The sequence below is a fragment of the Colius striatus genome, chromosome 3, assembly GCF_028858725.1.
Source record: "Colius striatus isolate bColStr4 chromosome 3, bColStr4.1.hap1, whole genome shotgun sequence".
NCBI classification, from domain to species: Eukaryota; Metazoa; Chordata; class Aves; order Coliiformes; family Coliidae; genus Colius; species Colius striatus.
The window spans coordinates 46,087,476-46,114,667 of NC_084761.1; the positions used below are offsets into that span (position 1 = coordinate 46,087,476).

Consider the following 27,192-nt stretch of genomic DNA (forward strand, 5'->3'; position numbering starts at 1 on the left):
GCAGCAGCTTCCCCCAGGTCCTAGAGTGTGAATTTGGGAGGAAGGGTTTAAGACCTACCAGGGTAGCCATCAGCTAGTTCTGCCTTACAAAGCATGGGTGTTCTGTCAGTCTCATGCCCTGTAGTGATGAGGTAATCTCTGCTGCAGCACTGTAGCTGGAAGCTGTTGACCTAGATTGTAGATGCTGCCTAGACCTATTAAGATGCTTCACAAGAACAGCATCTGATGCATTTCCCAGCAAAGAAGTGCTTTGCAGGATGGAATTGATACTGCTAACGACAGGAGTAGTTGCAAGGTGCTACCAGGTACCTTAAAGCATGGTTAATGCACTGTAAAAATTAACAACGTGTAGGCTTCCCTCGCTTCTGTAGGGGCTCTGGCAAGGCGGCTGTAGGCCGGGCAGCTGCGGTGCTGCTCGGGCCGCAGTGCAGCGGCAGCACGCAGCCTCCTGCCTTGTATTTTTCCATCGCAGCTAGCTCCCTCGGGCCGCTGCCAGGCGGCGGCAGGGCCCTCTAGGCGCACAGGTCATTGGAAGCGCTGCCAGCCGAGACGAGCCCGGCGCTGGCTGCGACGCGCTCCTTACCGGGACCAGATGCCGGGGGCTGGAGGCAGGGCGGGCGGGGCGCCCGAGCGCATGCGCAGCGGAGCCCCGGAAGCAGGCGGCGGGCCGGGCAGGCTGCCGGGGCCGCGTCGCGCTGGAGCTGCAGGGACTGCCGGCGCGGAGCGGCGGGATGAGCCTCGCGGAGTGAGGGGGGTTCACGCCCGCCCTTGCATCCTTCTGCCCGCTCCGTTCCTCTCCTCTCTCCTTCTGCTCCGTCCGGCTCCGCTCTGGCTTCAGGCCCCTTCTCTCTGCGCTGCGGCGGGCGGAGGCGTCGGAAGGAGAAACCTATGGAGGGGAACCGGGATGAGGCCGAGAAGTGCATCGGGATCGCACGGGAGGCGCTGGAGGCCGGGAACCGCGACCGCGCCCTCCGTTTCCTCGGCAAGGCCCAGAAGCTCTACCCGACCGAGACAGCCCGAGGTGAAGCCCGGCCCCCTCCCCGCGCCCCGTCGGCCCAGCCGCCGCGGCCGCCCCTCCTCCCCTCTCGCGCTTGTCTGCTGCCCGGCTCCGCTGGATGAGGGGGGGCAGCGGGAGGGCGGGCGTCTCCTCAGCCCAGGGGGCCGTTAGCCCACGCGGCGGGTCCTCTCAGGCTGGGGAGCGGGCGACCCTCCGCGCCGTCGGGGAACGGCGCTGCCCCTGGGCTGGGGAGGGGTTTGAGACTCAGCTGCGAGGAGAGGCCGAGGCGGCGGTTGGAGTACCCAGGAGGAGCACTTAAGGCAGGTAGATGTCCACCGTTGGTGCCTGCCTCTAGCGCCAGGCAGTGAGTAGGAGTGGGGTTACCTCCATCCTTGCCAAAGGGCCAGACCAAGTCTTGGCCTGTGTTTCTCTCCTCCCTATAGCCCTCAGTTGAAGCAGACCTGATTAATAGCAGGACACCTCAGGCCCAAGACCGAGGCAGGCTGGGCTAACTTCTGTCACAGTGAATTACTCCTTGCTAACCACTTCCAGTAAGAGCTGCTGCTCCAGACTGGGCAGTGTCTTCATCCTCGAGTTTACGTGTAGTTTAGGTTTTCTCAGTTTCATTTCCCATTCAGTTGTACAGTAGCTATGTAGGAGTTGCACACAGGTTTAACTTTCCTAGAGAATAAAAAGGATAGGTGGCTCTCCCTTTGACTTAATTGGCTCTTCAGACACTTCTGTGCTAAAACTTGACAAATAATGAGCATACTTGTATCAAAAGGTGTTTACCAATGGTTTTTCAAAAGGAACAATACTAAAGTTTTAATGTATGCAGAGCTGTTCCCTGTCTTGGAGTCTTTCTGTCACTCAATGTCAGAAGTCGGCTTGAGACACATTTGAACACAGCAGTGACTTGTTGCGTTCTTTTGGTTCTCATCTACATTGTGTATGCCATGGAGGGGATAGGAAAGACTATAGGAATAGTCAATGCTCAGTACTGACTTAAAGGCCCCAGCATTTACCAACCTGACTGGAAGGGTTCTGTGCTGTATTTTATTTTGTAGTGAAGCCTTTAAGTCAGGTGAGCAGATGCAGTGAATGCTTTCTGGCCTCTCTGATCTCCTGACTCCTTTTTATATGCAAATAATAAACAAAGGTTTCTTTAGTGCCTTTCTTTTTATAGTGTGTAGTTTTTTGGGTGTGTTTTTTTCTCCTGCAAGACGGGATGGATCTTGCTGGTAAGTCACCTGGAAGAAGGTAACCATTGCTTTGGATCAAGAATATGGCAGAGTTTATGTTCTTGCCACATTACATACCTCTCTGAAATAAAAACAAGCCATGTTCCCCTGAATTGCTGTGGCTTGAAAAGATGTCTTGCATGAAAATACTTTCAGCTTTTTTGGAAGATGTGTTGGTCACGAGGCAGGAAGGCTGAAGGTTTCAATTCAGCTTTTTCCAGCAAAGAGAGTGAGCAGCTTTGTCTGCTTCACATAGTTTATTTACAGTCATACCTCCAAGAGTTTCAGTAGCTTTCAGAAAAAAAGAGAGATCTCCATCTGATTTACATTTTGAGTGTTTGGATTTTTTTTCTTGTAAGGACAACCACTACTGCATAATTGCTGTTGTATCCAGTGCAAGAAATAGATGGCTAATTAGGCTATTGTCTGTAGGATATTGTGGAAATTAGCAAAGTGTTAGCGAAGTGTGTCAGAAATGAGGCACAGATCTGGTGAAAAGGTGGTCCTGTGGTAATGGTAGTGAACTATAATCTGGGGGAATTGTGTACTGAAACTAAATGCTTCACAGAATTTCTCTGTGATATTAATCACTCTCTTTCCATTAGTGAAGGCTAATTGTTTCTGCTTCCTTTTTCAGGTATTCAGCTTGAAACTGATTTGTGGAACTGATGGGCAGTTAAAGCTCCATCTGAAGCTAATGAGAATTGCAGATGCCCTAATACCACTGAAAAAAATCAGGCCCTAGGCCTGATTTGATCTAGGTACTTAGAAATTAGGGGACTCTGTAAACTTATAATATCTCTGTGCTTCAGGTTTTTTTCTAGCTGTGGATGTTGGTAATTCTTTTCAACTCATCCCATTTTCTCCCAAGACAACACAAGCTCATTGAATTATTTTTTTTCTAAGTATTTGAGGCACATAAATAGCCCTGTTAAAAGTGCAGTCAACTGCAAGGACACAGAACGTCCTTTTTTTCAGGACAGGAACTAGAAGATGTGCAGTAAATTGGAACTGTCATTTTACACTGACTAAGAACAAATGCAATGACTGCTTTGTTATCTCATTGTCATTTTTTAGATAAATTAGGGGGGGCACTTGGGGGAAAAAAACACAGTAATTCATTAGATAATTTAAAATATGTTATAGTACATATGGAAGAGAAGGCAACAAGGTTTTGTGAGCTCTCTTAGTTCTAGCACAAATTCTTATTTTACAATCATAATGTGTTGGGTTTATATGGTGACAGAACAATATGGCACAACCCTAGTTGTCGCTGTGCTCACTCAAGTTATTAGAAAGTAGTTCATACCAGTTTCTCACTCAAGTCACGGATTCCTCATTGGTTGTATCTTTAGTATCCTTTTGAGAACAATTGCCCACCATTTCACAAATGATGTTCCATCAGTGATAAAAGTGATGAGAGAGGTAGCACTGAATCTTCTACTGATGAGAGCCTCCTCCTCATGATATAGTGGATTATAAAAGGGCAGAGAGCAGTTTTAACTGTTGTCTCTAAAACAATATTATGTGTGGTGTGGTTTTGGTGACATTTGCATTTAAAGTGTATTCAACACTAGTTCAGTCATCAGTGAAGTTTAATTTTGCTAAACAAAGCTGCTGCCTGAAATACGCTGACTGCAGCAATGCTATTTTAAGGCTTTAGTAGTGTGAAATGTAAGGTCAGTGTTTATTTAGTGATACTTAGCTAATGACCGCATAGTAGCAGCGGTCATGTTGACGTCACTCTTTTGCTATAAAATTGTTTTGTCATTCAACTGTTGAGGTATTGTTTGATTATGGTTTTTGCTAATGATTCATGCAGCTGAATGGAAACTAATAGCTGGTCTGGAAAAGATTTGTAAGAATAGATTTAAAGATAACAAAGGACAAGATCTTTTCAAACTTAGGTGCCATTCTTCTTGGAGTTGAAGACAGAAAATAACATTACAGGCAACTTTATTTTTCAGTGTTTAAGATTTTTTTGGGACTATTTCTGATACTGCCTTTAAAAACAGACCTTTTGGGAGTATATAAGCTTAGTTTTTTTAGACTGTTCGCATTAGTACAAATTCTGAATTAAACAGTTCCTCCATTAGTGAAAGTGAGGGTTATGTTCAATGCATAATGGAATCAAACGAGTGCAAGATCTTTTCATTGAGCAGGACATAACAGTACACACAAGAGAGCCTTCAGGCATATTTGGAGATAAGATTTTTTTGTCTTACCTGCTAACAGAATAAGTCTGGTTCCTTGCACATCCTACTTTAAGATACCTAGATGCACAGTAGAATTGTTGTTTAATACATTGTTAGTACTACAGTTCCAACAGCTTGCTTTCTACAGTTCATGGAAGTTGTTTCTGAATATCTGAACTGTATCTTTTATGTGAAGAAAACAATGGCCCCAGACCCATTGTATGGTTTTCTTTTTCAACATAGAACAATAGCATGTTTCTGTATGCTGAGTCCTGCTATTTTAAGAAGTTAAGATTTGAATGTTTATCATTATTAATTTTTTTTTGCAAGCATCCTGCATTGTCTTCTCAGCAATGCAGTTCCATTATGGGGATGAGAAGTCTGAGAAGGTGATTAGGAAGCAGCAGTGTTGAAAGTATAGTACACCCAAACCAATTCCTGAAAAGACATATTAGCTAAAGTTCCTGTGAAGAGACACTGGGCATTTTAAATGCAAACTATGGGATATATGTACATTTCCACCATTGTTGCTACTACTGATTTTGCACAAGGATTAGTGCAGGGATGGTGAATTGCTAGAGCAATACTAATGTAAAGGTGGGATTGGCAAAACTGTGGAATAAGCACTATTTCTAGTGGGTAAGTGAGAGTCACACCTTCAGTAGGATTCTGCATGATACCAATCGGACGTCACAGAATAGAATAAGAACAATTTTGTTTTCTGCTATCACTTGTCTGGAGCACATTTGGACTGAAAATGTTTCCTTCTGAGGGCACTGTCCTCTGTTCTTGATGAGTTCTTAGCTTGCAGAAACAGTCACCTTTTTGGAATTGTTATTACTTCATTTACTTCAGAACTTTAAATGCCATAACGGACAACATTAGAATAAATGATTGCAAATATTTAGATATGTGCTTCAGTTACCCACAATGCAACTGTAGCTCTCCTGTTTTCAAGAATCTCATTTCATTTGTAGTGAAAACATCCCTTCAGTATACAACTTGGCATCTCAGTGTTAGCTATTTCTTTATTTTTGCAGTAAAAACCCTCATCTGATCAGTTGATGAGTCTTGCTGAGGCAGGCACAAGCACAGAACCAGCACTGGAGTCAGATGACTTTCATGTTTGGGCCAAATGTAGCTATTCATCTGCAGTACTTCAGGCTGGTGTGGCCAGTTGATAATAAATGAATTAAGAAGTAAATGCAAATACTAGAGAGTTTTAAGAAGCACATCTTAGGGAAGAGGTTCTTTTTTTAAACAGAGGTCTGCTTTCTTTTCTTCATGTGCTTCTGTGAGATATAAACTATGATGTTTAGGATTCTGCAGTTCTAAGAGAGACCATGCTAGTCAGAGGAGAGTTGTTTGGGGTTTTTTTTATTTGATTTAGGAGAAAATCCTTCAGGATTCTTCTTGGTAGCTTCTAGAAGAAAATGTTTTTTTACAGTAAAGCTATAACAGGCTTTCACAGCAAGTGGGATGTTTTTCTTTGGGAATTTTTGTTAGGGTACTTCTAATGCAGATAGTAACTGTCATTTATGAAACAAATTTGACTGTGTAGTTTGCTCTGTTTTGCTCTGAAAGGATCTCTTTTCATGAAAGACAGTCTATTTAATAATCTTTGATCCACATTGCACTTTATCTGCAGTCCTCTAAATTAGAATGGTACTGTTTCTGATTTATTGATAAGACACCTTCAAAATACAGACTTATATCCAGAAAGAAAAAGAACAGTGTCTGATGATTTATTAAAACTGCAAAATTTGAGATCTGTTGGAATATGGAAAGAAAAGAGATTTCAAGATCTAGCAAAAACTTGATGGTTTTCAAGATTCAGGTCTCAAGAGTTGGGTTTAGTTTTGTCATCCTGACTTATTTGTGATATTTTAACAGTAGTTACATTTCAGCCAGTATTGCCTGGAAGGGATATAGAGCATCTGTTTGTGTGCACTAATGGCTCAGGTTACAGGCTTTTGGTATTTTAGTAACCAAAATGTAGTGGAAATGGGCTTGGACTCTGTGTGGAATGATTTGCAGGTCCTTTAAAGTGTTAGGTTATTGGTTTTGATTTACAGCTGCTTATTCAGGTATCTTGCTGTTTTCACCCTAAAGCATGGGTTCAGTGCCTCTAAAACCCATCTAGAAATGAAGGACCCGGAAGGATTCTAAATTACTTTGGTGGCGGTGGAGAGAAGTCCAGACACTAATTTTGAAACACTTTTCCATAGCTTTGCCATGAAAAGGAGTTGCTAGACTGGCTTCAGAAGTGTTTATGGTACAAAGCAATGATCAGTAAGGAAGGAGGATGTAGCAGCTAGTCTTTGATAATGTGATGCTCCCATTTAAGATATTTGAGAGCCCCAACTTAATTGCTAATGCCTATAATGATACTATGATATACTGTTGTTTTATAGTTTTGTTGGAAGCTATTATGAAGAATGGAAGTACTGCTGGGGAAGGCGCTTACTGCCGAAAACCAGCCAGTAGCAATGAGCAAAGTAAACCCAATAGCACGAAGGAGAGCAATGCATCTGCTGCAGGTGAAAGTGGAAAAGGATACACCAAAGACCAAATGGAAGGAGTATTCAGGTATGGCCTTGGTTCAGTACATCACTGATTTTCGTTCTGTGTATTATGTACTTATGCTTTCAGTTCTAGTGTCTAAAGAAGCAACAGAAAACTCAAGGTTAGCTGAGAACGGTTACTTGTACTGAACTGTTGCTGCAAGGAAGAGGAGAGTTTTGCTGTGTTTAAACACAGTATGAGATGCTGTCACTTTCTGTGAGAAAGATGGTGCTCAGGTTCTTTTTAAACCGTCAAGATTATATAAAAACAATATTCAGAATCGTTATTAAGTAGATCTTATGTTAAATGGAAGAAGTGATGAAAATTCTGTAGTACAACTTGCATGACAGTGTTTCTATTCTTAAATATTTTTATACTCAAGATACATAGACACTCCTAAAGTTCATTTTCAAGCTAATCTTGCTATACATATTCCATCTTAGACCTCTGTTAAAACTATTTAATTCTGGAAGTACAGGTATCTGAGAAGCACTGAAGCACATAGTCGTAATAAACTGTCTGGACTTCATGCAGTATGATAATATTGAGATGGGGCAACATCAGGAAGGGACAATATGTGAAAATAAACAAGGATGGATAGAAATATCCTTTTGAGGCAATTAACTCTTAAGTCATGTTATCATTGCACACTTGGCTGTAGGAGTGAGAAAAACACTGCTTGGTATGTGCCTTGATTTCTGTTGAAGAAATATGGGTACAGCCACTCTAACATTTCACACTTAAAAACTCACCTGTATTTTCAGATAAGTCTAACCCACATATTTTCAAGGGAGCTCAAAGAGGGGAAACCAAGCGTTCCTCGTCTTCTAGATTGTGTAGGCTGGATGAACTGTCCTGCAAAACTGGGGATTTTGTGTGTGTGTGAAATGGCTGTTGCTGTTGATATTGCTGTAGGATCTTTACTGAAGTACAAAGATCTGTTCAGCTGTGCTAACAGTGAGAAAAAAGTAGCCTTTCTTTGTTGATACAGCAGCTCTGTGTTCAAGCAGGTAGACAGCAGTGTTTCTGGCAGGCATGGTTGTCCTCTTGGTGTTGCCATTTAGTAGAGCTTTGTTTACCATAGTTTCTGCTTAATTCGTGTTATTGTGCTTCACAATAGCTCTAAAGTAAAACCTGAACAAGTGTGTACATTTTTTGTGATCTTGCAATATTAGCTGTTAAAATGAATACAAAATAGATGTGTGTGTGTGCACATGTGAAACAAAATATCCAGAAATAAGTCCTCTGTACAATGAGTCTTAGATCAAATTAAGACATATAACGCATTCTCAGAAATCTGCTACAAGGAAAGCTGTATTACTGCCAGTATTCACTCACCCGTGACATGCCATTCTGAGCTGCAGTCTGCTTTGACATCAGGCTCTCTGCAAGTTCTTTTTTTGTTTTGTTTTGTTTGTTTTACCAGAAAGTATGTTGCCTAATTCATCTTGAATAAAATGATGGTGTAGAGTCAGCTTTTCTCCCTGGTATGCTTTCACAGTATCGGCTATTGCTTCCTTGAGGGAATTCTCTAGATAGCAGATAAAACTAATTCAATTTGTTTAGATCAGAACTGGAGTTAGGAATATTCACAGAAGTTACACATTGAGGACAATCTTGATGCAACATTGCTTCTTAGTACCTAATACACAATCTGTTTTATGAGTATTAAATTTGGGGTCTAAAGCCTGCCCAGATCTTTGGAATAAGCAATTGTAATAGCTTGCAGAAAAACACATACCACTTCAAAAAACCCAGCTGTTAAAACAATATCTTCACCTCAGCTTGAGTGATGCTACCATCCTTCTGTATAGCAGTTTATAAACCTTTGGAGTGAGACTGAGTTTTGGTTTAGATTTGCAGTGATCAACAGAGCAAGTCTCCAGCTCTTGTTGGAAGTTTGGTAGAGTTTAACATGTTTTCAGTTAGTGACATCAACAAACTACTTCGAAAATTTGTGGTTAAGAATTAAAACATATATGTGCCTTGTCAAGGAGAACAGGATTAAATATAGTGGGCTAAAACTTTATGGAAAAATACAACACATTCAGTGATGATAGCTGAGGGAAAGTTCATGTTTAAACCACAGTAGGAATCAGCTTTCTAGTGGGATGTATGGCAGGCTGCATATGTTATTGTTTCAGTCAGGCCCCAGACTTTTCCAATTAAATGAAACGCACCCCTCTGGGGAGAGTATTCTTCAGAGAATTCAGCTTGTCACCTCTATATGCTTCTGCCATACCACAGTGGCGGACCTTTAAATTGGTTAAAAACATGCTGTGTGAAAAGAGCCGGGTTTAAATAGTGGTTTATGCCTGATTTTTTTTTTTTCCTGCAAAGACATTTTTACATAGCAAGGTGACAAAAAGCTGAAATTTTTAGTAAATCCTGACTCTTACTATGAATTTGACTGTGTCAAACTAAGATGTTTTTAATGGCTGTGGTTTGAAAGGTGCTTGTTATCCTCAAATATTCTTTCCTCTAAGAGTTTTTGGTTCTGTATTTGTAATTGAATCTAGACTGAGAGAGAGCATTCCTGATCTAACTACACATGCCAATTTCCAATGATTTTTCCTAAGCTGTGGTGAGCAGTTGGACAGGGGGCCTGACTCTGACCTGTCTGACTTGGACCACTGATCAAGTGTTCCTGGAGTTGTCTGGCTAGCTTGTATTCACTTGTGATGATAGATTTAAAAAGCACAGTGAAGACGTGCTTTAGTATAACTAATTAAACGGCATTAATTTTCAGCAGAGTTACTCTATAGTGAGTAGGTATGAATACAAACACCTCTGTGGGGTTTTTAATTTCATCCACATACACAGGGTACACTGATCACTACCAAGCTGCCATAACACTTCTGGAGAGCATTACATGAGCTTGCAAACAAGTCACTGGACAGGGAGAAGCATAAGATACAATGTCTTTCCACTAATTGCATAAGTGCTGGGTGGTGCTCTGGTTTTTGTGGGAATGGTGCTCACTGTTTCTGCATGACAGTTTGAAGCTTGAGATATCCAAAAGCACTTTGTTACTTTTGAAATGCTTTGAAAATACTAGCTGTAGTAAGAGCATCTTTTTCTTACTGATGCTTATCTTGCTGTGTGGGCTGGATCAAGTTGCCTTAGCACTTTAGGTGACCTGTATATCAGAGATACTAGTAGGAATATCTTAGGACCCACAGTAGACTTTTTAGAACAAGTGTCCTAGAAGTCTCTAAGCAATGTCAGCTTAAGAGAAATGCATGAGAATCATGTGCATGACATAAAAGGGAGAATTTGCTTTGGATTCTGTGGTCCTTACTTTAAAGCAATTCCTTCTTGTTTGATGTAGGTTATTGGCAATTTTTGCTGAGATGAAATAAAATATTTGTGTAAGAGAAAATTTAAACAGTTTTTCTGCTAGTTCATTTAAAACAACTGAAGAAGTGCTGATCAGGATTAGTTACCAAAGAGTTCTTAACTACTTCCACACAAATTCTGTTCGTCATATCTACCTACTTAAAGCAAGTGTGCATACCCTTTGGAGAGGTTTTGTGGACTAGCATAAAATTAAAAAGAGAAAGGATCATTTGCCTGCTTTGTATTAATCTTTCCCATTTCTTATTGTGCTGTACCTATTGTCTACTACATTATTTTTTTAAAGAGTTTTGGAGATATAGGTAGGTCATACACTTTATACAGGCTCCCTTTAAATGATCTTAACATTTATATGGTGTCTGATGTATGATTTTTTCTTTTAGTAAATAAGCTGTAGCATATATTCCTTCCATATTACCTTTTTGACATCAGGAAGGTAACTGTTGTGATTAGTAGTATGCTAAAGTTGAGTTGCTGTCATGTGAAAACCATGGCAGAATGCTGCTTTTGCAGCCCTGTTAGTTCCTGCCCCTCAGAAGAGAGCACAAGAATAGAATTTTGTATTTGAATCTTTGAGCTAGAACTAAACCAAGCCAATGGAGGCATGAGCTCCTATGGGAATCATGCAAGGCAGGACTAAATGTCATCCAGTAATGGTCAAGAATAATCAGCAACTTTATTTGAATTTATGGACTAAACAAAAAAAAAAAAAGCCTCAACACATTTCACAGATCAAGATTGAAAGCATGTAAGTTACATGTCCAATTTTTTCCCGTCCTTCTGCTGAGACTTCTGCAAATTCAGCAAAAAGAGATGTATCGTTACTTTTTGAACACGGGCTCAAGAAGATAATTAACTGAAAGTGTAATAATAAGAGCAATCAACATGTGCTAAAATGGAGAAAAAATAAAACCAAAGAAATCAGGACATGCCTTTAATTAGGCTACTAGAACTGCTGTGAATTGCTGAAATATCCAGTTGAATGGTTGAGAAAATCAAGGTGGAAACCACAGTTGTAGAGCCTGTGATGAAGTGGCACAGGAAGATATACTGGACTTTGCCAAAAAGCAAAGTAGAAATTGGTGTGCATTTTACTCTTCCTACTCAACTCTGGGGTCAGAAGTCAGTGTAGTTTCTTCTCGCTCAGTTCTTTGTCACTAACATCGACATTGCTGCTCGCTGTGCCACTCAGATTACTATTGGGAGAAATAATTGTGGCTCCTATCACAGGTGTTTGGAGGTGGGAGTCGGAGTATTTGTCTTTGGGGCAATCCTTGTGCATGTAGACAGAGGCTTTAGAAGGCCCTTGGAAATACCTAGTCATACTCAAAACTTCATGATTATGGATCACTGCAGGTATTTGATACAGAAGTGCAAGCGTCTTTGGTGGGTTTTGTTAACCTGATAAAAGCTGTTGATACTGACCTAATCTGAATTGTAGATTTGAAAAGTGAAACAAGCTCTCAGTGGCAGGATCACCTTGTTTTGTAGTCACAGGAAAACCAGTGGTGATAGCCACAGACTTTCTGTAGGTGAGGGCAGACATTTCAGGACCTTCCTCTGCCTTCAGCCATCAGAGCATGGAGAAGAGTCCAGCTTCTGGCAGAATTAACTGTTGCTGCAGTTTGAAGCTGGCTGACCAGTTATACTTCAGGTGGCTCATCAGCTGCAAGCTGATATGGTGGAGCTTTGCAAGTCACTACAAGATACTTCTGTCAACAAAGTGTGGATGAATTTAGGCCATTACTTGCCCTTGTGCTGTTTTGAAAAGTCTATTGTCTGAAAGTTAGATATTATTTCAGGAACATCCAGCAATGCGCCCTCGTAAAACAGACAGCAAATCTGTTAACCAGGACAGTGCCAAGCTGCTGTCAGGAAAATAACAATTTGGCAAGGAGAGAAATTAGCTAAATAACAGAAATACTTTGATAGTAATTCAGATACGGAAGTGATCCAACCAGAAAAGCAATTCACAAAACAAGCTCCCAAACAAGCAGTGAGCACATCAAACTTCAAATAAATCAGCAATAAAAAAAACAACAAAAAAGCCCCACTTCAATACAAAAGGGGCTTCACATAAGCAAAAAATTAGCACTAGGGACTGCAGTGCCTTCAGTGCAGCAAAACTAAGCAAACAATAATTGGAAATGGAGATTTAGGAAAGTTAGTTGTTCATGCCAAGAGTGCTACAGGACAGGGGTTTCAGGTGCAGTTAAAAGCTGTAAGTAATATCAATGATTGATATTTTCAAAAACTTCTGTTGTTTTTACTCTTGAGTTTTTCCCAGCCTCTGCTGGCCAACATTGTGTGGCCAGCAGTAGGAGACAAGTGGGAAGGGGATGGTTCCTTCTGTCCATCTGCCCTCCTGTGGCCGGACATCTTTGACAATACAGCTCAGCACTCCAGGTGAGAGATTCTGGCAGAGTAAGGATTGTCAGACATCAGTCTACTAGAGACAAGGAGTGAGGAATGTGTCCAAAAGGGCCTGTCTCTGCTGAGAGATAATGACCAGTTTGACCATGGCTTCCAACAGCTCCCAGCAGCTGGAGAGAAGTTTCTCACCAGGACAGTGTCAGTTTGAGGAAAGAAGACTTTAAGTCTGGGCAAGTCTCTGTGCAAAGCTTACAATCCCCGTCTCTTTAAGGTGGAGGAGGGATGTGGCATGTCAGGCACTGGTGGGGTGAGCTGAGTGCTCCAACAGCACATGTATGTATGATCTGGGGGATTGTCTTGGTGGTCCCATACAGTTTGTCCTGCTGACTGGTTGAGTTTATGATCCATTAAAGTTCTGTCTTTCAGGAGCGCACCACACTGATAATTTTAATTGGAAAGTACCTTACAATCATTTTCGCTTGTCCTATCGTCCCCAGCACAAAGCTGCTGCAGTACAAGTTTTGATGTAAAACTTTGAGGAGGGGGAAAAAAGCGAGCTGTTACCTTGTAATGACTGCCCTGAATTGTGCTCAGTAAGGGATGTCCTAGCAAACATCATTAACTTCCTTTCTGTAGGAAACTTTGTACTAATGAGATGCTAGCAACTTACAGTCCAGATGCTTTTTGCCTTCAAGTGGCAAAGCAATGGTATAAAACCATTGTCTAATGGCAGGGTGTAGCAAGAACTCCATGACATAAGGTCATCACTGAAAATTCGAGGTTTAGGTATGGGGTTTGGCCGCTGTGCATTTATACAATCATTTATTAATCATCAATTTAGCTTTAAAGCTTGGTCAGTCTAATCCAAAGTCCTGCTAAACTCTGCTAAATTGTAATATGTACATGCCTGTTCCAGGTGATTCACTGTGAAATCGTATGCAGCAGTGCTTCTTAGGCTATTTAGCAGAGCTTATGTTTGCTGCTGAGGTTTGTAAGAGTGAGTTTGAGATCTGAATGAAGATGACAAGGGGCTAAGCAGCAAACAAGGATTGTGGTCTCAGCATTGGTCCTGTGCAGTAGAAACCGATCTGGAGGATCAATTACAGATGTACTCTGGGCATTGTGGCTGTGAGCTTACCCATACTGACGAGAACAAATATGGAGAATAAAAGTCAGGAGTAGCTGTCACAAACCCCCAAAGCCTGGCCATTTACCCTACAGTAGCAGGTCAGGACACGAGGATGATACAAGATGTGTGTGAATATTAAATCATAGATTCACACAAAATCAGAAACATTGGAAGAAAAATGCTTGTGTATTTGTAGATTTTTGTTGTTGTTGTTTAACAAAGCAGTCACTAGCAAAGAGTTGCTAAGAGAAGATACATTGTTCACTGTGAGACTTCAGCTGTTCCAGAATGTTAGAAGAACAGGTTGCTTGGGTTCTTTTTTTTTTTGCCCATTTTTTCTCCTCTCGGCATCCTAAAGTTGTGAAATAAATGCATATTAGGTCTGCAAAGAAGTAAACTTTCATGGTTTTTTCTTCCATGGTTGTTACTTCCATGAGAAATGACAAAATGCTGTTGGAGGAAAAAGTTGATGAGGATGCACAGTGCTTAAAAACACTTGAACAAATGTTTAACACTGAAGTTTTAATGCTGATAACTTTGCTAAACATTGATGACTCATGACTTAATTTTATATCAACCAAAGTTCAGAAGAATCTGGTCCATAAAATTCAGATACTGAAGAGAAGAAGTTAGATTGGATGCTGAGATAGCAATTTCTTGAAATAAAAGTTTAATTTGATACTGTTACACTTTTCAATGAAGCTAGCCGTTCTTGGTTCAATTCAGTAATCCAGGTCTTGAAGCTAAGGATGAAGGGATCTGTAAACTACCAACATTTTTTTTCTTGTTGTACAAATTAACAAACATTTCCAACACTCAGAGTATGATTTAATGTATTTTCTTTCCATTCTTTCTTGGTGATGGATGTGCTTCGTTCTTATTAGTTAGCTTTATCAGCTTCCTAAATGGAGCTTATTAAATGTTACTTCAATATAATGAGCTATATTTATTTCACAGGATATTTGAATTGGCAGCTGCCTGCATACATTCAATTCTTTGCTCTTGTGAGCATTACACCAAGCATGCTATAAAAGCTCCTGTTATTTGAACATTGGAAAAGGGATCCCTCAAATTAAACTTGATTTGATCAATCTGTGAACTACGAAGGACCACACACAACAGTGTGGTTGTAGTTCTGATGCTAGAATTCCCTTAATTACAGGATACCCATTCTTCTTTCATGAAAATGGCAAAGACTTGCTTACCCCCTTTTTTTTTTCCACTTGGCTGCCCTATCTAGAGTCTTTGCACCACTAACCCCATATTTACATAGGCATCTGTTCATTTAAGAGAATGAGGACACAGCTACAGCCATATGAAGAGATTCACACAAAGCTCTTCAGTTATTTATGGATGTAATTTCTATTTCTTGCTCTGACCAGCCCTTTTCTTTTGATATGCACCAATTGTCAGCATACCTCATTTTTGCAACATGACTTTGTGATTCAGCCTTATTTTCTGAGTTCTTACCCAAGTAACTTGATTTGATTTTAAAATATATTTATTGGTTTGCTCAGTTCTTGCCCACGTAGAACTAATGTTTTCTCAGTCTCCTGTTCTTCTCTCTTCTGGGTATTGTAAAGCACCAAAATCATGACATCATTTCCAGATTCTGCTTTTCCTATCTGGGTGAGATGGCCTGACGGGAAGAATATAAACAAGTTTTCTAAGTTTTAAAAAAATGCTACATTGTACATACCAGATAAGCCAAAATGGTAATTGCTGGAGCTGTTATTGTTGGAGTTCATATAAACACAGAAAGTTTGTTAAGACTCAGGTGCAGTCCCAGCAGCAGAGGTATTCTCACATCCCTTATTTCCCTGAAAAGTGAATGCTTGAATGGTGGTGTGTCTTCTGTTCGGGGAAAGAGGAGTATTGTTGTTGTTTTGTATCATGTATATCAAAGTGCATTTGCTGTTGACGGTCAAAATAGGCCTTCCTACCTGAAAACGCTTGCAAAACAAATTTGGAATCTTTATTTTATGCATTATTAAGAGCAACGTTCATATAACTAGGGAAGAGGAAATACTACTATAATTGCAAACTGAAACTCTGTCTCACCACTGTAGTTCTACAGTAGAAGTAGTGAAATAAATGTTCTTGTCCACCTCCTCACTGACAGAGCATGGGAAAAGGAAAAGTCATTGACTTAGGATAAGCACTGTTTGGCAACGACTAAACTATTTGTGTGTTATCAACATTATGCTCATACTAAATCCAAAACACAGCACTGAACCAGCCACTAGGAAAAAAATTAACTCTCTACCAGCTGAAACCAGGCTGGGATATTTTGAGAACAATAGTTCATTGTGGTCAATAGTGAGTTTATTATGAGAAATGTTATTCTTTGTTTCTAGAGGTTTTTTCTTTAATGATATATATTTTAAACAAGCAATGCAATGTATTGCATCATTGCCATGTATTACCTCATTTGCGGCTGTGTTCTAACATACTACTCTTATGTCTTTCTGTTTACAATATTTTACTTCATTTTCTTTTTCAGTATAAAGAAATGTAAAAATTATTATGAAGTCCTTGGGGTGTCAAAGGATGCAGGTGACGAAGACCTAAAGAAGGCTTATAGAAAACTTGCTTTGAAATTCCACCCAGACAAAAACCATGCACCTGGAGCAACAGAGGCTTTTAAAAGTAAAATACCTTTTTTACTTAAAATATATTTTCTGCTTAAATTGTGTTAAACTTTATTAGATTAGATTAAATTGTTAGAAATAAATCTGCACCGATCACTTGTCCTTTTACAAAATTGCCAATGCGGTGTTTTGTAGCTAATGTTAAACTGACATTTTTATCCAAGAAAATATTTTACCTTTATCTCAACATATATTTAGAATTATAGGTAAAAAAAATGTGGACTTTGGCAGCAGGATTCCGTTTCAGAGGGTTGATTGCAGTTTTCATGTACAGGAAGTGAATACTTGATCCTATGAAACCCAGTTGACCTTAATTGACTTAATGGCAATTGAATCTTACTATCTTGAATCTTTACTGTACTTGAACTTGAAAAAAACAAGTAATAATTGATAGCAAAATGCAGTTTTTACTGAGTTGCATACCATGCTAAGTTATCTTTTCTTTGGAATTCCATGTATGTGTGTAGTTTTACTACTTTTTCCATATGAAAACACTGGGGTTTAAACATGGCCTTATTAATAGTTGCCTTTGACCATTCCCTAGGTAAAGTTTAAAATGTGACTTGACCTGGCCTTAGGCTGCCACGCTTAGCTCTGCACAAGGGAAACTGTTGAGGAAAAGCTTTTTAAAGAAAACTACACTTTCATCTCAGACACAGGTGAAAAATGTGAAGCAGTAAAAGATGATCATACATGAATAAACAGCCTGATCATTGTACATCTTTATGTTTTTTCCTGTGTGATATTTACATGCAAACACATGAAAAAAATCAATTGGATAAAACTCTTAAATTGGGTGAGGGGAAAAAAACAATCCTGAGCAAGATTTCTGATAAAAGCTTTAAGGGGTAAATTTAATAATATAGTAACAGTTCCAGGTGAAAAGTAGAACACAGCAGGGAAGTTGATTGCTAATGATTGTTTTAATGCAGCTAGGTGATTGCTTTACCTAAAAAAGATACTGTTTTTTAAAATTGACTCCAGCCCTATGAATAAAATAATTTGTCCTTGTTAATGGCATTTTCAATAATCATAGTGTTATAAATCAATTTCTTATTATTTAATCTTTTATTATTGTTAGCATTTTTTGACAAGCTTGATTTCCTAGCTTAATTTTACTTTATGATTCTTAACTAGATGAGCAAATGAGAAGATTTTGTAGCAGAGTCTTGTTGACTAAAAGTTATTTAATGGAATCTATTATTTTTCTTGCATTGAAATTATTGTAATATTTTTAAATAGCTGAGTAAATGTATTCTTTAGTTCAAAGGTGTCTGATGAGTTTCTCACATTCGGATGAGGAATCTGATGAAGTTACTAAAAGAGATTGATTCAATTGTTATTGATTACATTCCATAATTGATTCAATTTTTATGTCCTGTATTTAAGGAAAGAAGTTTGAATAAAATCTATTGTGAAGTAGCATCTAATAATCAAAAGCAAGTAAGAAATAGTCAAAAAAGATTGCTGACTGTATAATGAGAGTATGATTTCTTCACTTTACATGCAGTTACCTGATTTATGTCTCCCTTAATTGTTGTGGATATCTGATTTTTTTACTAGTAACAGAGGAACCTTGTACTAATACTTGGTGTCAGTAGTGTATACCAAGCTCTCGGTGCTAATTACCAGGCTTCATTTCTTTGGATTTTCTCCTCCACTTAAAGGAATTACTAGTGATTTTATTTCTAGGGACATCTTAAAAGGCACACAGCTAAGACTCATTAAGTTTTTTTTTTTTTTCTAGATTGGATAATGTTGAAAACATTAGATACGCAAAGCCATAGTCTTATTTGCCTGTGTTGAGATTGTAGTGTTGCACCTTTCACAAACTTTTGATGACTGATGGCTTTTCAACACAGAAAACGTAATCTGTGTGCCCTGTGGTGGCAGGCTGCAAAAGAAGCCTTTTGTTTGAGAGGTCTGGTGGAAAGAGAAGGAATGAATGCAGAAAGGGTTTAATGAAGATGTGACCAAGTGAAGATTGTTCATTGAGTACCAATAGAAATTTTCCTTCAGCCTGCAAATGCTGTATGTCTGTGCATACTAACTAGGGTTAAATTTTGTGAAGAGAGCAGAGCTTGTGGTTTCTCACACTGATTCTTTCCATGCTCGCTCAACTCGGTTTCTCCCTTCTTACTTGCAAAGTGGCCTTGGATTTTCCATTTGTGGTAATGTAACCTGAACAGGGACAAGCACTCCAAACATTGAGTTTGTATTGACAGCTTTAAGAGCACACATGTTCCTGTCATGCACACGTGTTGTACCCTTCATGTTACATCATGCAAAACTTTGTGGTATTAATATAATCCATGAAATACTTAAGAAGCTATAAGACCTATAGAAAAATAGTGTCACACTCCTGTAGACAGTAAAGTTGATGCATTCAAAGAAGTTGCCACTTATCACATGAAACCGAAGAAAACCTACTGAGTCTATGATAGTTTTAAGCTATGCTGCTGGAGCAACCTGAACTTTGCAGTCACCTAGCTTCAAAGCTTTTATTATTTTGCTTGGTGCTTTCTTTGTAATTGGAGTGAGAGAGAACATTTCCACAGGTGTAAGTGGTCCCCTAAAAAAAAGAAACAAAGCTCACTTGCCTTCTGCCTGGTTCAACAAGATAAAAGGCCTTTGCATAGCGTTGGTGAGAAACTTTGTAGAAGCTCTGCTGAAAGAAGTAGAGATGTTTCTGGACCTTGTTTGGCTACAGTTGATTTGTAATGTACAGCAAAGGACATAATTTTCTGCCAATTCTTGAATTTGAAATCACAATGTTCTTGCTGGAATAGCTCTTATCTTTCATTTATGGGAGTTGTCTTTTAATTCTTGCTCCAGAAATCGGAAATGCGTATGCTGTGCTGAGTAATCCAGAAAAACGAAAGCAGTATGACCTTACAGGCAGTGAAGAGCAAACGTGCAATCACCCTAACAACGGTAGATTCAACTTCCATAGAGGCTGTGAGGCAGATATTACTCCAGAGGATCTATTCAACATGTTTTTCGGAGGGGCCTTTCCAACAGGTATTTGTGTACATCAGTATAGTCATTGAGGTACAGTGATATTGCCCAGAGTGGCATTAGAATTTATGACCTTATAAAAGAGTACAACTACTCCAAACTGCCTCTGACCTTAACTCTTTAATCTGCATCACAGTTTATTTTTCCCCTAGGTGTTGCTAAATCTCAAAAATGGGAGTTCAGTTCTGTGGGCTTACTGTCATTATCCCATGTTAAATGAAATAATAAATCAGTTGTCTTAGAAGTGTAAAATATTTATCTTGAACAACTTTGAAATGGTAAGATGCCTTGAAAGTTGAGTTAAGTTTCATTGTTCAGTAGTTTTAAATGCTCTCTGTTGTTTCTGTATTGACCTCCAAACAGTCAGGATTTTTATGTGGTTTAAATGTGGATATATCTTTCCTTAGGTAGCGTACATTCATTTTCTAATGGTCGTACCGGCTACAGTCATCCAAACCAGCACCGTCAGAGTGGCCATGAGAGGGAGGAGGAGAGGGGTGATGTATGTTTAAGCACCATTGACTTTAAACTATGCCCTGTGAAATCTGCTGGTAGTCCTTTTCAGGGACTCAATTGGAGAAAATTTGTACTTGACATTTAGGTATTGTTGAACTTTGACAGGTGGTAGTTTTACTGATTGGTAAATAGACATGCAAATTTGAGAAGATGATAGGCTGGTTTTGTAAATCTGTTGTTGTGTGTCACTGTGACTGGTAGGATTGGCCTAAATAAGGCACTAATTCTGGTCACATTTAAAAATTTGTTTGGGCTGAGGTAAGAATTGAATTTAAGGCTCAATATTCATCTATATCAATTGCATATCACGGTATAGACCAAATCATAGCATCCAATGTAGCTGAATTCAGACATTCATTTGCTAATTGCGTGTGGCTGCAAGCTAAACCATGAGCTCTTGCAGCTTGAGCACTCTATGAGTATTGCGTATGCATTGGAAAGTTAACACCACAGTGTTTGCAGGTCTGTAATTACAGTTTTCCTAGCAACTTTTGATGCTTAAAGCAGAAACTCACACTTAGCATTAAATCTTGTCAACTTTACCTGTTTACTTGATGCTGGTTTATTAAATTCCTGAATCTGTTTTGTTCCTTAGGGAGGTTTCTCTATGTTCATTCAGCTGATGCCTATTATTGTGTTGATCCTGGTCTCTCTGTTGAGCCAGTTGATGGTATCTAACCCTCCTTACTCCTTATACCCAAGATCGTAAGTATTGCTCAATTGTATTAGCTTAAAACAGGGTGGAGGATATTGTCATCACCTTCTGCCACTTAGAAGCATTTTAAAGAGCTTTCCATTATGTGATGCTTCATCTCCTGCATTGGGGAAAGGCAGGGAAGATATAGATGAAGCAGAACAAATCTTGAAAGTCAGGCACTGAGAACATGCTGTGAGAATGCAATGGAGAAAAGAGATCAGCGGTACTTGGAGTGGAGGAGGTCTTCTAATTCAAGGCGGTGGGTCCATGCAACATAGCATGTTGCAAGGGTGTCTGTATCTCCAACATACCTAATTGGATCCTGAAACCCGCTCAGGCTCAGTGTTCTCTTTGGGGTCATCTGTGCTTGTAGCAAGTGAAATAATTGCAAGCAACTTTCTCATCCTTATTTAAGTTATGAACTAGGTGAGGGATGAGAAAATTATCTGTTATTTCCTTCATTTTAGGTGATGATAAAATAGTTCATTTTCCTGCACAGAAACTGAAACTTACCGGTTTTGTACAGTAGGAGATATAAATCTTTTTTCCTTGAGAGAAATAACTTTGATCAAGCATGCAACCAGCTTAGTAGTCTTATCCCACTCACAACTGCTGTGAAGTTAGGTAGTTCCTTGCAGAGCTCTTAGCCCTACAACAGAAAGGTTTCTTTTCTCCTCTCTTATTACTCAGTTCTTTATTTCTACAGCATGATGTTTTTCCCTTCTGCAGCTAAGCTGTTATGATGCTGATAAAGACCTTTCTGTCAAAATGATTTACACAATCTTTGATTTTTTTTTAATCTACAGAATGCCAGCAAGAAAATGGATTTGTCAGGGCTGGCAGAATACATTTTAGAGTGGAGATGCCTGTACTGGTTTGCTACAGAATAGTGACTTGGGTTTTTTTCCTGTTGAGTTTGAGTGTAATTTTCTCTTACTGAAGCTTATATTTTCCTAAAGAAGTATGAAACCAAAGTGTCTTACTAAAGTGAGTTTTTTGCAAGATCAAAAGTTTAAGCAGCAGAAGTTTAATGTTTAGGTAAATGTAGTAATTTTATTCTCTGGCAGACTATGAAATTTATGAAAATTATGTAGCCGTTCATTTCATTGCTTGTTTTGAAATGATAAATTCAGTCGTGTACTGTTCTTCTGTATTAGCAGTATTTTTTAAAAGTGTATTTGTGGTGTAAAATTAAAAAAAAGGCAAATATCTCTTTCTTCCTCTTTTTTTGCAGAAGTACAGGGCAGACTATAAAAATGCAGACAGAAAACTTGCGTGTCATTTATTATGTCAACAAGGACTTTAGAAATGAATACAAAGGAGTGTCATTACAGAAAGTGGAAAAGAGTGTGGAGGAAGATTATGTGTCCAACATTCGTAATAACTGTTGGAAGGAGAGACAACAAAGTAAGTTTGGTAATATGTGTCATTTCATGAAAGTATGCTTTACTATAAAAACGATTGCTTCAGGCAAGACTTAAGTGCTTGTGTTACTAAAATATCTAAAGGAGAAAGCAAGTGTAAGGTTCTCTACTGTTTCTCACTTCTAAAAGCATCTTCCACAATATTTTGTCATGGCAATGTCTCATTTCACTACATGCTTTTATATAAATAAATAAATAAAGCACAAGCTTACATAGGTCTTTCCAGAGAAAGGAAAAACTGGTCTGCCTCGGACCACAGTACATACAAACACTGCCTTTACAGGCTATCAAGGGCATGCAGCATGTGCTGTAGAACATCATAAGCTGCAAATCAGTGCTTAATCTTTTGCCAGTGATGAATAATTTTTTCTCCCTGCACTTGGTACCTTGGCTATATCAGACCTTGAAACAGGAGGGTTTTTTTCTAATTTACTCTCAATTTTTCCACTCTATTTTAATATTACAGAAAGAGCTATTTTCTTTCAGAAACCTATAATTCAGTGCTAAAGCACAAGAGTACTGAATAGCATCATCGATGTCCAAATCGTCATCCATTTTAACCTGTTAGTCTATTGTGAGCCTTTCACGCTCTGCAAGAACAGTGCTGTTAAAATGACATCTGTGTTGAAACCAGATGGTTCCAACTTTCCAGCTGGTAAACTTCAGTAACAGCCTACTGGATAAATAATTTGTGCATGAGCTGTCAGTAAACTGACCAGAAGCACACAGAATGCTCGACTCTGACTGAAGTCCTGTGCTAGTGCACAACTTTACTCTCTGCAGGCCAGTGATGCCAAGCCTTTCAGCTAGGATGGCCACATAGTTTGTCCCAGCTGTAAAAAAAGACCCCGGCATTGCATCCAATGCAGTGCTTGAATGGGACTGCACGTTTCCCTCACAGCTGGCCTGTATATATGCAAATACAAATTGCATTGCCCCTGCACAGGAGGCCCAGTACTTTCCGAGGGGCTTTATGCTCCTTACTCAAGAGCACACCTTGCTTACACACATGTACATCCCTAGAATTTGACAGCTTGGCCACAGAAAGGACCTGTGTGCAAAAATTGTGCTGATAGGTCACTAATATGCAAGAGAAACACCAGTGCTTTGGGGGAGAACTCTCAGATCATTGCCCAGACTACTAGAATAACTTTTCTGGGTTTTTTCAAATGCAGGAGATCATCAGACAACTTTTGGGTATAATTCATAAGTAGATATCAAAAACGCTTGTATTTTTACAACTAGATTGTCCTTTGATCATCTTGAAATGTTTGAATCATAGAATGGTAGGGGTAGGGTTGGAAGGGACTTTTAGAGATCATCTAGTCCAACCTCCCCGCAGAAGCACGTCAGCAGGTCACATAGGAACATGTCCAGGCGGGTCTTGAAGACCTCCAAGGAAGGAGAACCTGTTCACTCTTCATTAAATGAATACTCAAATTTTTTTAGTTGCTACATGCATGATTGGTAATCTTATATTAAAATAGTTTACAAAATGAGAGGTGGTTGTTAACCACAAACTAAAGACAAGATATCATCCAGCAAAATAAAAAGAGGACATATTACTGCTATATTTTTTTTTTCAGTGGAACGTAGATCTGGAAGGATAGTTTTGCTTTTATTGACCTAGTCATTACGCTTGGATTCACTGGCATGTTATTTTTGTCTCCTCTAATATATTTACTGCCTAACTATATTTGAAAAGGTTTAGTTGATAAGCAGTTTCCATCTGGGTGGAAAAGAGAAGGAATTCCTTTCCCATTTTTCAGCATTTATTCTCACCATGCTTACTTTTTGAAATATGAACAGAGTCTTGGACAATGCAAAGTGGCTGACTCTTCTGCATGTACATATTGACTGGTAAACATCCAACCCTAGTGTAAAGGAGAAAAATAACCCAAAGGTGGCGACTGTCTTGTTTGCTACATGCGATTTATTGGGCTGTGAAAACCACCCAAATGGATTTTGAGTAAGCAGCCCCTGATAGATTTTCTCTGTTGATAGAAAGAGCTGAACTTGTGGTTTTACAGGTTTAAAATATCTGCTCTATATGTTGGATTTCCTTGGCAAATAAAATCTTTCCAGTGTTGATTGGCATTTAAGAATTCCTTGCTAATCTCGTTTTAGTTGAAAGGATGAAAAAGATTGTATAGAATTAAAACGCTCAGTAATGTCAAGCTCTCAAACGTCAGTATAATGCAGAGACCTCTTTTATTAATATCTCTGAACACTGGCAGTCTGAAGCAGCATCAATTGAAGTAAAAGACTTAACATTCAGAATGGATTTTTGGGCACAGACAAGATGCTAGAGCTGTCAATAATATGCAAAATCACTGAGTGTGCCCTATATGTTTGTATTGTTTAATGAGGTCTGACAGAAGTAGCGGATTTTTTGTTTGTTTTGGATTTTTAATCAGATACTGCTATATGAAATATGAGAGTGCTGGAAGGCTGTTAACACTTTTCCTGCTCAAAAAGATAAAATGCTTGTGAAGATCCAGCAAAGGGAAGCAGCAGCAGTACTGTTCAGGTGGTGTTTGCGGGTAGTTAGAAAAGACAGGAGGAAAAAAGGGTGAGGATTAAACCTGAGGTGTTTTGTACAGCTCTGAGAAGGAATGTATTGTGTACAAAAGATTGAGGTTTTAACCTGAAAATCTTTTCTCTACCTTAAAGAAACAGACTTACTTTATGCAGCAAAAGTATATCGAGATGACCGTCTCCGAAGGAAAGCAGACTCCATGTCCATGGACAACTGCAAAGAGCTAGAACGGCTGACCAGCCTCTATCGAGAAGGGTGAACTACAGCTGTCCACGTACATCTTTATGTATGCTGTTATCTCTCTTGTAAATTGAGAAGAGATTTAATTTCACCACGAATGCTGGAAAAGAGAGGTGGATGTAAAACTCTACTGTGTAGCTGTTTCCAAAAACCTTATGCTGAAATATCATTTAATGGCTTCTTTACCTACTGTGAAATATAGGTAACTTTAATTGTCTAGATTTTACTTCAAAGCTTCTGTGAATTCTTTCAGCAGAGAGAATAGCTCAGAAAGGATGCTATACTTGTAGAGACTTAGTCATAGTGGTTCTCCTCTTAACATATTTGCCATGTAAATATCTGTGGAAAGAAGACTTTGTGTATATACGAGTTAAATGACTTTCTATTTAAAATCTCAGAAATTTAGTTCCATAAAACATTTTGTTTCACTGATGGAATAAATAGTATGACTACATCACTCCTATTCAGATGTCAAATGTGTGGAGTTGAAAAAAAGAGTTTTTAATATTTTATCTCTATGTAAAATCTTCTAGGTTTACCAGCTTAGAAGAACTTGGTATTTTTAAATATAATGGCATATATTCCTAAATATCTGTTGGGGTACATTAATCTGGCGTAGAGTAGCAGTTAGCTGTTGTAGTTTTTTAGCATTTCTAAGCAATGCTGAGAAAACTAAGAACTACACTAATCTCTTTTCAAAGTAAATATTTGCAAATGCTGTACAGACCGTTATAAGCATTGCTTTTAGTACTTGCAACAATTTACAGCAGCTCTACCATTTGGTATTCCAGTAGTAGTATGTCCATTCGTATGGTTGGCATGCCTCCATAGCTTCCTTAATTTTCACTGGAAAGGTAGAGGAAAACACACACAGAGCAAAATGAAAAAAGCTAAAAAAAGAAAAACTCACAAAAAAGGCAACCGAATTTTTTTTCCTGGCAGGCTTTCATTTCCTTACAGTTTTTTTATTTCAAGCAAGGTACCAATGCTGATTCCTCAGTGGGCACCACAAGTGGAAAAGGGAAATATGGCTAAGGACAAGCTATGTGCCTTTCAACACTTTAGCCAACTGTGTAAATGCTTTGCTAGTTTGCAGCATGCTCCTACAGTCAGAGCCATATCACTTCTCCCAGGGCAGAAGAGGTAGGGGTTGCATTTTTCTGGACCAGAATGTTGCTGGACTGACTGACTGAATCCCTAGAAATAAGCAAACATACCATTTGGCTCCTGCATACAAGATCCTGTTGCTCAGAGGCCTGTACGTGGAAGCCATACATTGCCACACCTGCTAAGGCAAAGAGGTGTTTTGCAGCAGCTAAGTACAATGTACTTGCTTCAAGTTTATGGAAAGTGGGATGATGAAAATGGGTTTTTTTTAGGTTCAGTAGTTGATGTTTTTGCATTTTAAAAGTGGTATGCGGGAGAATGTTTCTTTACTTGAGAATGCCAGGCAGCTCCTAACATGGGCAGTATTTTTTGTTTGAGAAAACTGCCGTCTTTGAACAGTGCTGTCAGTTTATGTGGAGCTAAATTCTCCTCCTAAACTGAAAGCTTAAATACTTGACTGACTTTGTTGGAATTCCTTCTGATCTAGAGCAGGATTTTACTTTACTTTTTTCTATTGCTCTAAGTGACCAAGGAGTCATTTTTCATATAAGACCTTTTCTAAACTGTCCCACCGGAAATGTCCTCTATTGAACTGCTGTAACATGAGAGAGACTAGCTGCAGGCTTTTAAGTAAGCAGCTAAACCCCAGTGCTCAAGGTGGACATCAAAGCCTTGAGGCACAAAGCAGAACTAAAAGTGCTGCTGAAACAACAACAACAAAAGGTTACTGTACTGGATGTCCTTACTAAGATTATAGGGAAAGCGTGCAGAAGTAATGGAAAGGCACCCAAATGTCTGAACTTTGCAACAGAAATTTATGGAGAAAACGTGATTCCCCGGATTTTGTAACTATCCAGAATGTATTGTAATTATACTAATGAAAACAAACTATCAAAGTACATATCGGTACTGCTGTGTCTTCTTAATGGAAGAAAATTGTTCCAAAAGCTTTAACAAGTACTCAGGCTTTCCCACCCACACACGAGGTCATCTTTTAGTTAAGAGGAAAACGGATGCACAACGTGTTTGTCAAACATCAGAACAGTGGAGTCAGAGTAACGAAGAGATGGTCTTGGCAAAACTGCTTACAATCCTGGGCTGGGTTAGGTCTGCTGCGTGTGGTCCAGCAGAGGAGCAGGCTTT

The 27,192-nt window shown here is 39.2% G+C and overlaps 1 protein-coding gene across 3 annotated transcripts; it reads left to right on the top strand.

Moving 5' to 3' along the window:
- Positions 1–655: 655 nt before the first annotated feature.
- Positions 656–26,948, top strand: DNAJB14 (DnaJ heat shock protein family (Hsp40) member B14). 3 transcript variants are annotated; one of them, XM_061992330.1, is made up of 9 exons: positions 944–1,021; positions 2,876–2,999; positions 6,848–7,022; positions 16,361–16,506; positions 19,344–19,529; positions 19,934–20,028; positions 20,638–20,747; positions 21,974–22,146; positions 24,837–26,948. In XM_061992330.1, exons 3-9 carry the CDS (start codon positions 6,865–6,867, stop codon positions 24,959–24,961), a joined length of 993 nt encoding a protein of 330 aa, XP_061848314.1. In that variant the 5' UTR covers positions 944–1,021; positions 2,876–2,999; positions 6,848–6,864; the 3' UTR covers positions 24,962–26,948. The 3 variants fall into 3 exon arrangements, with proteins under 3 accessions (XP_061848313.1, XP_061848315.1, XP_061848314.1); XM_061992329.1 differs by lacking the exon at positions 2,876–2,999 and having other exon boundaries at positions 656–1,021; XM_061992331.1 differs by lacking the exons at positions 2,876–2,999; positions 19,934–20,028; positions 24,837–26,948 and having other exon boundaries at positions 656–1,021.
- Positions 26,949–27,192: the final 244 nt, after the last annotated feature.